Source organism: Humulus lupulus, chromosome 2, assembly GCF_963169125.1.
Source record: "Humulus lupulus chromosome 2, drHumLupu1.1, whole genome shotgun sequence".
Lineage (NCBI taxonomy): Eukaryota > Viridiplantae > Streptophyta > Magnoliopsida > Rosales > Cannabaceae > Humulus > Humulus lupulus.
The window spans coordinates 93,710,467-93,722,656 of record NC_084794.1 but is presented as its reverse complement, the minus strand read 5'-3'; the positions used below and the strand labels follow the sequence as shown (position 1 = coordinate 93,722,656).

The 12,190-nt window shown below is 34.6% G+C and overlaps 1 protein-coding gene across 4 annotated transcripts; it reads left to right on the top strand.

Moving 5' to 3' along the window:
- The first annotated feature begins 311 nt into the window (after positions 1-311).
- On the top strand, positions 312-2,803 carry LOC133816191 (uncharacterized). 4 transcript variants are annotated; one of them, XR_009885067.1, is made up of 5 exons: positions 312-412; positions 772-941; positions 1,781-1,844; positions 2,004-2,061; positions 2,245-2,498. XR_009885067.1 is itself a non-coding variant. In XM_062248822.1 (5 exons), the coding sequence occupies exons 3-5, from the start codon at positions 1,834-1,836 to the stop codon at positions 2,644-2,646; spliced, it is 441 nt and encodes a 146-aa protein (XP_062104806.1). In that variant the 5' UTR covers positions 312-412; positions 772-941; positions 1,781-1,833; the 3' UTR covers positions 2,647-2,803. The 4 variants fall into 4 exon arrangements, 3 of the variants coding, with proteins under 3 accessions (XP_062104806.1, XP_062104804.1, XP_062104803.1); XM_062248822.1 differs by having other exon boundaries at positions 2,275-2,803; XM_062248820.1 differs by lacking the exon at positions 2,004-2,061 and having other exon boundaries at positions 2,275-2,803.
- Positions 2,804-12,190: the final 9,387 nt, after the last annotated feature.

The window sequence follows — 12,190 nt, the reverse complement described above, 5'->3', positions numbered from 1 at the left end:
GTTATTGAAATTGCAAACATTATACTTGTTTTTGTTTTGCTAATCTTTGCTCCAAATCATGTATATGTGACAAAGACACAAGCATTAAAAACAGATTGCTAATTGTGTCATATTGGACTCTTTATTATGAACAGAGGAGATTAGAAAGACAATCATTTATGTGTATAGGAGATGAGATGTGAGGTGATGTTATATATCTATCTGGATACCACTCTGCACCCTTTTATTTGTGCATGTAGTGGAAGTATTCTTAGTAGAGTTGAGATACCACTCTGCACCCTTTTATTTGTTTGTATGCAGGACTATGGCCATCGTGTTAGATTAGCAACTCACTAAAATTTCAAAGAGTTTGTCTTGACAGCTGGATTGGAGTTTTACCCTTTAGGCAGTGACCCAAAAGTTCTTGCTGGTTGTATGTACCAGTACGCAATATTTGTTTACTTACTTGGTCTTGTTATTGAAGTGAAAAAGAAAAATGAAAAAGAAGAAACAAAATTAAATAATAATAATAAAAAAAAAAACTCCAGAGCTAAGTGACGTTCCCCTGAAAGTTAAAGAAGCTTGTTTATTGGACAATCGATATACGTGCATTATTAATGTCTCACTGTGTGCTGAGTGTCCCACACAACAAGTGCAGTATTATGGATTGTAATAATATATAACTAAGCCTTCCCTGTTGTGAATATAGTCGGACCTTTTGCCAAATAATTAGGCAGTAATCTATGTTCATTATTCAACTCAGTTTGATTTAAAAAATTTATCTTTCTGCAGATATGGTTAAAAATAAAGGTTTCTTGCCATCAGGACCATCTGAGATACCTGTACAAAGAAATCAAATGAAGGAAATTATATACTCTCTACTTCCAGCTTGTAAAGAACCTGATATGGATTCTGGTATTCCGTTTAAAGCAGATGCAATCATTGCAAACCCCCAGCCTATGGTAAGCTCTTCTTATTTATGGGTTTTTTTTCTTCACATGTAAATGTATTTATATAAAAACATTTCTATCGAGGAATTGTTTTTTTAAAAACATCTTTTACCATAAGGATTTATATTTCAATTGTGATCTTGAAGTTAAGCAGATTTTTTTGGGGGAAGAGAGGGGAACTTGGAAGCATGTCTATATTATAAATGAATTTTGTGAATAAGAAATAGGATGGGCATTATAAACCAAAAAAATCAAGCTGTCTGGACAGGACTTGTACTTAGTAAAGCTATTGAGGAACTTTCTATTGCTTAGTATGCTATCATGACAAAATAACAGATCCACAACAGTCAGAACAATACAAACTTAGTTTATGAAAAATTAAAGTTTGTATTGTTTCAACTGTTTAAACAATGTTATGATATGATTGAAATGGAACTGTTATGAAATGGTTTTGTAAGTCTCTATCCAATTCATGACCTCTTTTAAAAAAAGCACAAAATAAAATACGTATTGTTCTGTTAGGTGTCCATCTTTATTGCCAATTTTGTTAAGATTTATAAATATGCTAGATGGGAGGAGGTTATAATTGAATATTTTGGTGAAAATCACAATAATGCCTTCTTCGAGTAAAATGAGATACTTCATAATTGATCAGAACAAAAGAAACCATATTTAGATACTTGTGAACTGGTTAAATTAAACCTCTACGTTGTGTTGTTTGCTGATTTACAAGTTTATTCTGTCATTAGTTTTCTATATATTAGTAATTTATGTTGTTCCGATAAGGAGCCATTTTAGATTTCTTTGTTTATGTTTCTCAAGATACTTATGTTTAATAAATGCTTCTTTAGGGCATACACATGTGGCAGAAGCACTAAAAGTACCGATTCATATATTTTTCACAATGCCCTGGACGTAAGTCTTATTTCAGTAATGGGATCCTATAAAGTTTGTATTGTTTTTACTGTTGTGGATAAAGATTTTTTAAGAGTCCATTTTTGGGTTCAATCTGGTCACTCTTTATATAGTTAATAGATTATAATCTGTACTATTTTTGTTATCTATTCCCATCAGGGCAACTAGTGAATTCCCACATCCTTTGTCCCGTGTCAAGCAACAAGCTGGATATAGAGTGAGCCTTTGATTATTATAATTAGACATTTATGATAGCTACCATTCTATTGCATTTTTTCTTCCAAGATCTGTTGTATCTTCTAATGTTTTTTATGCTCACAATATCAAGTTGTCCTATAAAATTGTGGACTCTTTGATTTGGCTGGGAATACGGGACATGATTAATGATGTTCGCAAAAAGAAGCTGAAACTTCGTCCTGTCACATATTAGGATAAAATGATGGAGTTAAGGGGTCAACATCCTCCAGAAGAACTGTCTGATAAAGAGATTATGGAGCGTGTACTTGGACGTGATTCGGTATACTTGCGAGGGTGGGGGCGGTCTCCTAGTGTCACAACTTCTACTTCACATCGTGAAAATATTGTGGGTAATCAACCAACTTATGAAGAGTTACTTGAACGACTTAATGATACAACTTCCCACCTTAATGCTACTAACAATCAACTTAGTGTAGTTGTGGATATACTTCGTCATAACAATTTGATGGCACCGCCTCCACCACCTCCAACAGACCAAGCTTCAGATGCAAATTTAAGAGAGTCGCCATCTATTTCAGTTCGGGAGTCACAAGATGATTCTTAGTTTATTTACATTAATTTACTAAGGAATGAACTTTATGAAGTTTTTTTTATTTTGGTAGGGGTAACCTTAAAATTATAACTTTATGACTTATTTTAGTATTGAACATTATAAAGAATTTTAGCATTAAACATTTTATTATTGAATGGTTTTTTTTCTAGTTTATTTCTAATATAGAACATTTACAAATAACTGTTATTATCTTTTACCTACACATAACCATTAAATTTGAACAAAATATAAATTGTGTAACAAACCAATAAAATAATGCTATGTGGGCTAATAAAATGATACCACGCAGGATGCCACATATGATTCCACGTAGGACGCCACGTAGGACGCCACGTATGATACCACGTCATCATATACGTAAAACTACAAAAACCATGTCAGCATACACGTAGGATGCCATGTCATCAAACACGTCATCTGATGACTCATCAATTGATTTATAACTTAGTGGGGTCCACTGATTCTTTTACCTACCAGTGTTAATAAGTGTAGGTAAAGACTCTTTCCCCACTAACTTTTACCTACCAATCTCTACCAATTCAATATTGGTAGGTAAACCATATTACCCACCATTAGGCTAGTTTTACCTACACTTACAATTGGTAGGTAAAGACCCCATTTTCTTGTAGTGATAGGTCCTAAAACATGGATCTAATATATTGAAAATCATACAACATCAAACAAAATATCAAGATAATCCTTAGGTATGCCTAGGCCGAAACCCCATATTTGCATTCATAATTACCACTAATCATAATACATAGAAAATCAACATCAAAACCCTTTTATACATTAAACCATGATACCCTTCATGCAAATCAAACAACTTCTATCAACAAGATATCAAGAACACAAAGTACCCATTTTTCCTACCCAAAACATAAATCCCCTTTAACCATAATCCCTCTAATAATTTATTCATCAAAACCAATAATCACAAAATTTAGGGAGGGATTTCAATACCTCTTCTTGAGAGAAAATCAAGAATCCAATCCAATCAAAAGTCCAATAATCTCCTTGCTCAAACCCTAGGGGTTGTATATTTTGAATAACAAGATGGAGAAGAAGATGAACAAGGTTAGAGACAACCCAAACAAAATACTAGATTAATCATAAGGAAAACAACCAAATACCTTACCCTAGCTTGAACCCTTTTTCTTCTTCTTCTTCCTTTCTTCTTCTTCTCTCTAGAAAATATGGCAGCCCTTCCTTCTCTCTAGCACGCCTCTCTCTCTCTCTCTCTCTCTCTCTCTCTCTCTCTCTCTATCTTCTCTCTAGCTCACGGCCAAATGGCCTATCTTCTCCATATCCCCTTTTTAATCCCCACTTTCCCACATAAAGCCATTACTAAAAAGATGGCAATTTCCCTAATTAACTCATCCAATAAAGCCTAAAATCCTTTATAATAAAGATTGATTTATTTGAATTAAAATGGTCAAATTCTCTTACCCATAATAGCTTTCTTCTTCCAATTTAACTTTATTTACCTTAGAAAAATAATGGAAAAATATCACTCCATTTCCCACTACACCACACGTCCACTTACTTGCCCCTTTTGAATTTTATTTATTTATTTTCCTATCAATTAAAATAAAACTACCCAAAAATATCAAATAAATGACAATTATAAAATGTGTAGAAAATCCACACATGTGCACCTTATTACCATATACTTGCACACACTAAAACACTAGGGTGCATCACTATCTACCATGCACCTTAGTGCATTCAACCAAATCTCACATAATCACATCAATTGTCACACTTATATAAAATGTAACACTAATAGTAAAATAAACATGTTACACAATTATTCACTTATTAAAATAATTAACCAAACAAACAATTAACAAATTTAAATTCAAAAGATTATACCAAACAATTCTATCAATTAAATCAAACAAATCAAATAAAACAAACAACAACTAAATAAAATAAACAACATTTAATTAAAACAATTCATCACACTTAACATTTAAATAAAATAAAACACAAAATTTAAATAATCTAAAAAAAAAATTTGGTGCACTACAATTTTGGACCCAAAAACACAGTTTTTAAGTGCCTACAATTGAAAAATCAAATTTCACATCTACAATATGTGAAATTCACTAAGTGTTTTATACCTAGCTTGTATTACAACATGTTTTCTTTGTATTTAACCAATCATAACAGATTGTAGTTTGGGAATTTTCTGATCTTCATATAATAATAAAAAATCAATATATGCAAAAATTCATCTTAATTAATTATTTCATAAAAAATTGTCCAACATATATGTTTTAAAGGGCATAATTCCTAACAATGTCATCTAACAATAAGGATAACAAATCAGAGGGAGCATTGTTATCTCTAATAATACAATCTAGGAGAAAACAATAAGCTCTTGTAATATGATGGGCAACCTTGTTAGCATATCATTTTACAAAAAAACATAGAAAGAACACTTAAACTTTGTAACAACACCTTACAATAGTTGATAATTAAGGGAAAAAGAGAGACCATACAAAGAAAACTTCGTATAGCATGAATAACTTTTTGATGATCACACTCAATTATCACTTGCTGCCATTCCTGACTCTTAACCCAACTCAAAGCTTCTTTGATTCCAATTGCTTTAGTGATTTTCAGTGCTTGTTGTGAGATTTCAGTGCGCAAGTATTCGCAATCGTGGACAAGTAATAATAATGATAACTCAAGATCGTTCCCACAAGGACTGTTTACCAATTACCAATAATTAATATCTATTTTTATTCGGCTTATAAAAATTTATTAGGAAAATGATTAAAATTAAGAAAACTGAAATTAACACTAGCAAATTCAAGAAACAACTTTAAAACGATAATTCAATGGAGATTAAACCAAGGCATTTAACTTCATCTTCTATCAACTCTAATATTTCATTAATATGATTCCTACTATTCTTCTTCCAATTGTGATGGAGGATTACCAAAAGCAATTTATATTCGTAGTATGATATATAAACCTCAACCTATTTGCAAAATTTCTACATCTATTTGATAAATTTAAACACATAGCAGACATTAAGTACAACAATCCTAAAGCTACACAAATCATACAGATACTCCTTCCAATATCGAAATTTGTGTTTATTTAATTACAACATAATTGATTCTTACTTCTCAGATTTTGAATTAAAATCATATAGAACATATAAAAGATGGTCAGTCAATCACAAGCATTAAGCATAAACTTGAATAAATCACAATATAGAAGAAGAAATCATAGAAATTGCATTAAATCAATAAAGAGTTTCAAGAGACTCCATTAAAGCCCTAGAAGCAGCACCTCAGAATTTTACTTGTAGTATTTTAGTTTTAATGGATATTGGTTCAAGCTGGGATTTATTTGGAAACTCATAGAAATAGTTATGGATTTTATAAGTTTAACCTATAGTTTAGAAATATTAATTTTAACATAAGGTTTTATTAATATAGCTGGTCCTAGAAATATTATTTAGTATAACCTAAGGTTTAGATAGAATAATTAAGAGCATGACACTTGCCACATGTATGTTTATTGAGGATTTAAGCATTTTAGAGGAATAATTTAATAAAAGATAGATCTAGAAGCTCTAGAACCTTCCAGCAGCTGTTAGGATTACATTTTACTCAGTCAAAGTTGTTTTAACAAACTTTAAATATGCTGAAAATGTGCAAAAATGTGTTTAAAATATCATCGTATGCCGATATATTACAGATATAGGGTCAATACATCGCCTACGGAAGATATGGAAAACATGTCGATTTCGCACGAACGAAACCACAAATTCTCGGGGCATAGGTAGGGGCGATATATCGGCTCTTGAAGCTATTTTTGAAACTTTGTGGATTTAAATTAGAAACAGCCCTCAACAACCCAGCTTTGCTCCTGAACGTATTTGACCGAGTTCTGGGCATCTGTTGAACCGAAAATTCAAATATAGTCAATTATTATTCATTTATTTATTCATTTTAAAAGGGGTTAGTTTCACTCCTTGAACTCTATAAATAGGACCTAGTACTCAGCCATTTCATTCATTATTCAAGCATTTTTCAGAGGCTCCAAGCTGTTAAGTTTATTCTAGAGAGAAAACACTAGGGTTTGGGATTTAAATGCTTTTCAATCTAAGCTATATAAACACTTGGGAAGTAAGATAGAGTGTTATTTCAGTATCGAGGTGTAGATCAAATTTCTAGTCCATTCAATGTATTCTTATCCTTAGATTTAGTTCATCATAGTTCTTTTATTTTCTTTCATTTTCTTTCAGATCCTAACTCATTCTTATGGCTTTTCGTTAGGTATTTAAGTTCTTGAAACTTAAGGTTCTTTGGTAAGTTTCTATCTTGATGGTTTAGATATCTTTTTCATCTCCATTTCATTAGAAACTCATGGTTCTTATTGTTGATTTTAGGAGTTTTCCATCTCGTTCTTGTCTCCATTATCCTGGTTTTTGGTAAGGAAAATATGTTAGATTATATGTGTTATGATATGTTTATATGCTATGATATGTTATGTGCTATGTATATATGTATGAATATGTTTTTAGTCGCTTGGGGCTTATAGTTGCTTAGATATCAAACCCCAAGATTTTTATCATTATCGTGGTTTAGAGTTATGATTTACCCTACCTCGATTAGTAGACTGAGGACCTAGATGAGTTATCATATACTACCTTGTGATCTAACCTACCTCGATTAGTAGACTGAGGAGCTAGATGGTTTTATCACATGCTATGGTAATGAGTTAATGGCCATTAATATTGTAGTCCTATATGATGTACGTTTTTATGTCATATATTTTATAGTATATGTTTTATGATATAGTCTTATGATTTATGATATATGTTTTTAGTAGATTTTCCTTGCTGGGCATTTGGCTCATTCCTTTTATTTTAGATGGTACAGGAAAATAAACTTGGAAGGCAGAACGGATTCAGGGCAGCTTGGCATGTGCATTAGGGATTTACTGAATGGATGGACTGTTGGAAGATCAAGGATGAAGTTATTTCAAGTCTTTTAATTTTTGTATTTATTTCTGCAGTTAGTTTTTGAACAATTAAATAAATGTTTATGTTTTCTTTATGTTTTATGTATTAAACAATGGGATCTCGTATTTTGAATTTTTAATAAAGTTCTATTATTTCTTGAATGTATTCCAAAATAGTAGTTATGTTTAGTAGTTTTTAATGCTCCGAGGTTTAGAATTAGTCGGGGCATTACAGTTGGTATCAGAGCCCACAGTTCATATGCATGAAGTTCCCCTTGATACACACGCATAAGCCCTGGATCTAACCGCCAATGTAAGTGTTTATGTTATAATCATTATGCTTATGTTAATAGCTAACGTTTTAGTCATTATGTTTTCAGTCAAAATGAATGGAGCTTTGACCTATCATGAAATCTGAGCCATTAAGGCATTGAAAAAGATTAGAGAGCCAAGGAATACAATATGAGTGCTAGAAAGAATCACTCAAAGATTGATCCTATTTCACAAGGAGATAGTTCACCTTCAAACTACTAAGCAAAGTATGATGAGATCTATGGAACAATATGTCCTAGCAATGAGGCTTTTTAAAGATTTTCCTTTTGTAGTTTCAAAATTAGAAGAAATATGGGAGACTATGGATGATGAAAATGATTTACCGGTAGCCATGAGATATTATTTTCTTATACTTAGGTTTACATCTAAGTTTGAATTTCAATTCACTAATGAACAAAAACATAATATCTTAATGAAAATTCCCCGAGGTAGTTTTGAGGCTCATAATAATGATGATTATGAAGAAATAGACGGTGATATGTTAAATGAAGGGCCAGATGTAGAGGATCCTGATTTTTAGATTAACCATAGTTGTTTTTTTTTACTTTAGTTTATTAATTTCTTTATTTATTTATTTACTTTTGAATTTATGATTGTACTTAGTGAAAATCTTTTTCCAAATGAATAAAGTTGTTATTTTTTAATGACATGTATGAGTTTGATTTTTTCTCTACAATCATAATAAATTTAGAATAAATAAATAATGACTGAGTTCAGTGAGGATGGATACAAATCAATGGACCGGGTTCTGTATTGAGAGTTTAGGAGGCCATAGTAGTGGGAATGATTTTACTGATCCCAGCCCTCCCTCAATATGGTTAACTTTGGAACAACGACGAGTTTCGAGCCTGAGAATTTAGTCATATAGGATGGTTAGAAACAAACTTAGAAAATAATAAAGATGGCTTATTTTTCTAAGTATAGAAACACACCTTAATTATAAAGAAAGGCTTACATAATTTTTTTTCATAAGAAATCATAACTGATAGGTCCGAGTTATGTTTGCTTAGACTAAGGTTTGCCTTAGAACCTATTAGGGTAAATTCCAACATGTTTTTGTCAACTGTTAGAACTTTGCTGAAGATGTTGCTACGAAGGTCTGCACGCACGAACGACAATGCTTCCAGCGCCTCCAACGAGATTAACAAAGCCCCTCTAGTCTGAAGAAAGGGAACATGTGCTACCAATGTTGCTGCCAATAAAAACGCACCGCCACCAGTTGACAACACCGCTGAGATTGTCAGGCTACATCAACAAGTGGAAGAACTGCTGCAGCAACAATGATAACAGACTCAGCTGCAGCCCCAGCCTCAGCCGCAATCACAGCCTCAGCCAGCGGCTCAAGCACCCCAGCAAGTAGGTCCATATGGGGGATGGCCGATGGCGAACTATAAGCCTTATCTAGCTCAGTACATAGAGCCAATCTATGAGCGTTTCCGTAAGCAGCACGCTCCAAACTTTGAAGGGACAACCGACCCCTTTGAGGCAGAAGAATGGCTCAGGAATGTAGATCCTATACTAGCACATATGAACCTCGGTAATGCAGATCACATATCATGTGTTTCTTCTCTTCTGAAGAAGGATGCTAGAATATGGTGGGAATTAGTGCAGCAAACTCATGATATCGCCACCATGACTTGGACTAGATTTGTGGAGCTGTTTCATAAAAAGTATTACAACTCGGCTGTTATCGCTACAAGAGTGGAAGAGTTTGCCAGTCTGAAGCAGGGCAATTTGACGGTAGTCGAGTATGCTCGACAATTCGATCGACTAGCCAAGTTCACGCCAGAATTGGTCCCAACTGATTTCTTGAGGGTTACCAAGTTCACCAAGGGACTCAGACCCAAGATTGAGCTAGGAGTCAAGCTTGCAAATCCTAGAACCACTTCTTACACCGATTCTCTAGAAACGACTATAGAGGTGGAAAGGCTCCAAGCAAATGTTAGTAAGGAAGAGGCCAGCAAGTCTGAACCCAAGGAACAAAATCAGACTCAGAATGGTCGAAACCACAACAACAACAGGAAGAATCTTGATAGTAAGCAGGCCGACAATGACAAAAAAGCACGGACTAATAATGGAAGTAATAGGTCGGGTTATGTAGAATACGCGCAGTGCTCCAAGTGCCAGAAAAGACACCCTGGGGAGTGTCGTGCAAACACTAAGGGTTGTTTCAATTGTGGCCAGGAAGGTCATCGGAAGAAGGAATGTCCATAACTCAAACAAGAAGAAAAGAGGGACAACAAGATGGTTCCAACCAGAGTCTTTGCCTTGACCCAGGGAGAAGCTGAAGCTTGTAACAAAGTGGCCACAGGTCAGATTCCTATCCTCGATAATATATGTTCAGTATTGTTTGATTCAGGAGCAACACACTCGTATATCTCATTAGGAATGATAGAAAAATTAGACAAACCTTGTGAAAGATTTAGAACTAGGTTTGTGACAGAATTGCCTTCGGGCAAAGTAGTCCGATCATCACAAATAGTACGAGGAGTACCGATCAAAATTGAGGGCACAGAACTAGAAGGAGACCTGATAGAGTTAGAGATCAAGGACTTTGACGTAATACTAGGAATGGATTGGCTAGCAAGGCATGGCGTAACCATTGACTGTAGACATAAGCAAGTGACGTTCGAAACTCCTGGCAGTCAGAAACTATGTTTTATGGGAAAGGTTTCAGGACTACGGACACTGCTTATCTCATCTCTCAAAGCTCAGAGGATGATAGAGAAAGGATGTCACACATTGTTAGCAAGAGTCACGGATGTGGCAAAAGAAACACCACTAAATGTTGGAGACATCCGCGTTATAAAGGAATTTCCAAAGATATTTCCTGACGACTTACCAGGGTTACCGCCTACTCGGGAAATTGACTTCACAATAAAACTAGTACCGGGAACCGAGCCTTTCTCAAAGTCACCATACCGGATGGCACCTACAGAACTCAAGGAGTTGAAAATGCAGTTGCAAGAACTTTTAGACTTGGGTTTCATTAGACCAAGTCATTCACCATGGGGAGCATCAGTTCTATTTGTGAATAAGAAGGATGGAAGCCTGCAGATGTGTATCGATTCCCGCGAGCTAAACCAGGTGACAATTAACAACAAGTACCCGCTACCCCGTATCGATGACTTATTTGATCAACTCCGAGGAGCGACTGTATTTTCAAAGATTGATCTACAGTCCGGTTATCACCAGCTCAAGCTAAGGGATGAGGATATACCAAAGACAACTTTTAGAACTCAATATGGACATTACGAGTTTCTAGTTATGTCTTTTGGTCTTACCAACGCTCCAGCTACATTTTTGGATTTAATGAATCGAGTCTTCAAGGATTACTTGGACAAATTCGTCGTAGTGTTCATTGACGATATTTTGGTGTACTCCAAGGATGAAGTTAAACACGAGGAACATTTAAGATTAACCATGTTGTAACTAAAGGAGCATCAACTTAACGCCAAGTTCAAGAAATGTGAATTTTGACTATCGCAAGAGCGTTCCTCGGACTTATAGTATCCAAAGACAGAGTCCCAGTAGACCCAGCTAAGGTAGAGGTTGTGAAGGATTGGCCAAGACCTAAGAATGCGTCAAAAGTTTAAAGTTTTCTCGGGCTAGCAGGCTATTATCAGAGATTTTTAGAAGGCTTTTCTAAGATAGCCACTCTGCTTACTAACCTGACCTGAAAACAACAAAGGTTCAATTGGACGAATAAATGTCAAGAGAGCTTCTAGTTGCTCAAGGATAAGTTATGCTCAGCACCAATACTTTGTGTACCGACACCCAACGACAAGTTTGTAGTATATTGTGATGCGTCAAAGCAAGGTTTGGGTTGTGTGCTGATGTAAAATGACAAAGTAATAGCCTACGCCTCAAGGCATCTGAAGGAATACGAGCAATGCTATCCAACTCACGATATGGAGTTGGCAGCAGTGGTCTTTGCATTGAAAATCTGGCACCTATCTTTATGGAGAACGGTGCAAGATTTATACGGACAACAAGAGCTTAAAATATTTCTTCACGCAAAAAGAGTTCAACATAAGGCAGCGCAGGTGGTTAGAACTAGTAAAATATTATGACTACGAAATAATTTACCACCCAAGAAAAGCGAATGTAGTTGCAGATGCGTTAAGCCAAAAGAGTTATGGAAATCTAGCAGCATTATCCAGAATAGAAAAGTAGCTTCAGCAAGAGCTGATTAATACCAGAATAGAACTAG

Coding starts and splice junctions, on each gene's coding strand:
- LOC133816191 (XM_062248819.1), top strand. CDS start 1,740: ATGTTTCTCAAGATACTTATGTTTAATAAATGCTTCTTTAGGGCATAC. Junction 1,845..2,274: donor TTTTTCACAATGCCCTGGAC/GTAAGTCTTATT, acceptor GTCACATATTAG/GATAAAATGATGGAGTTAAG.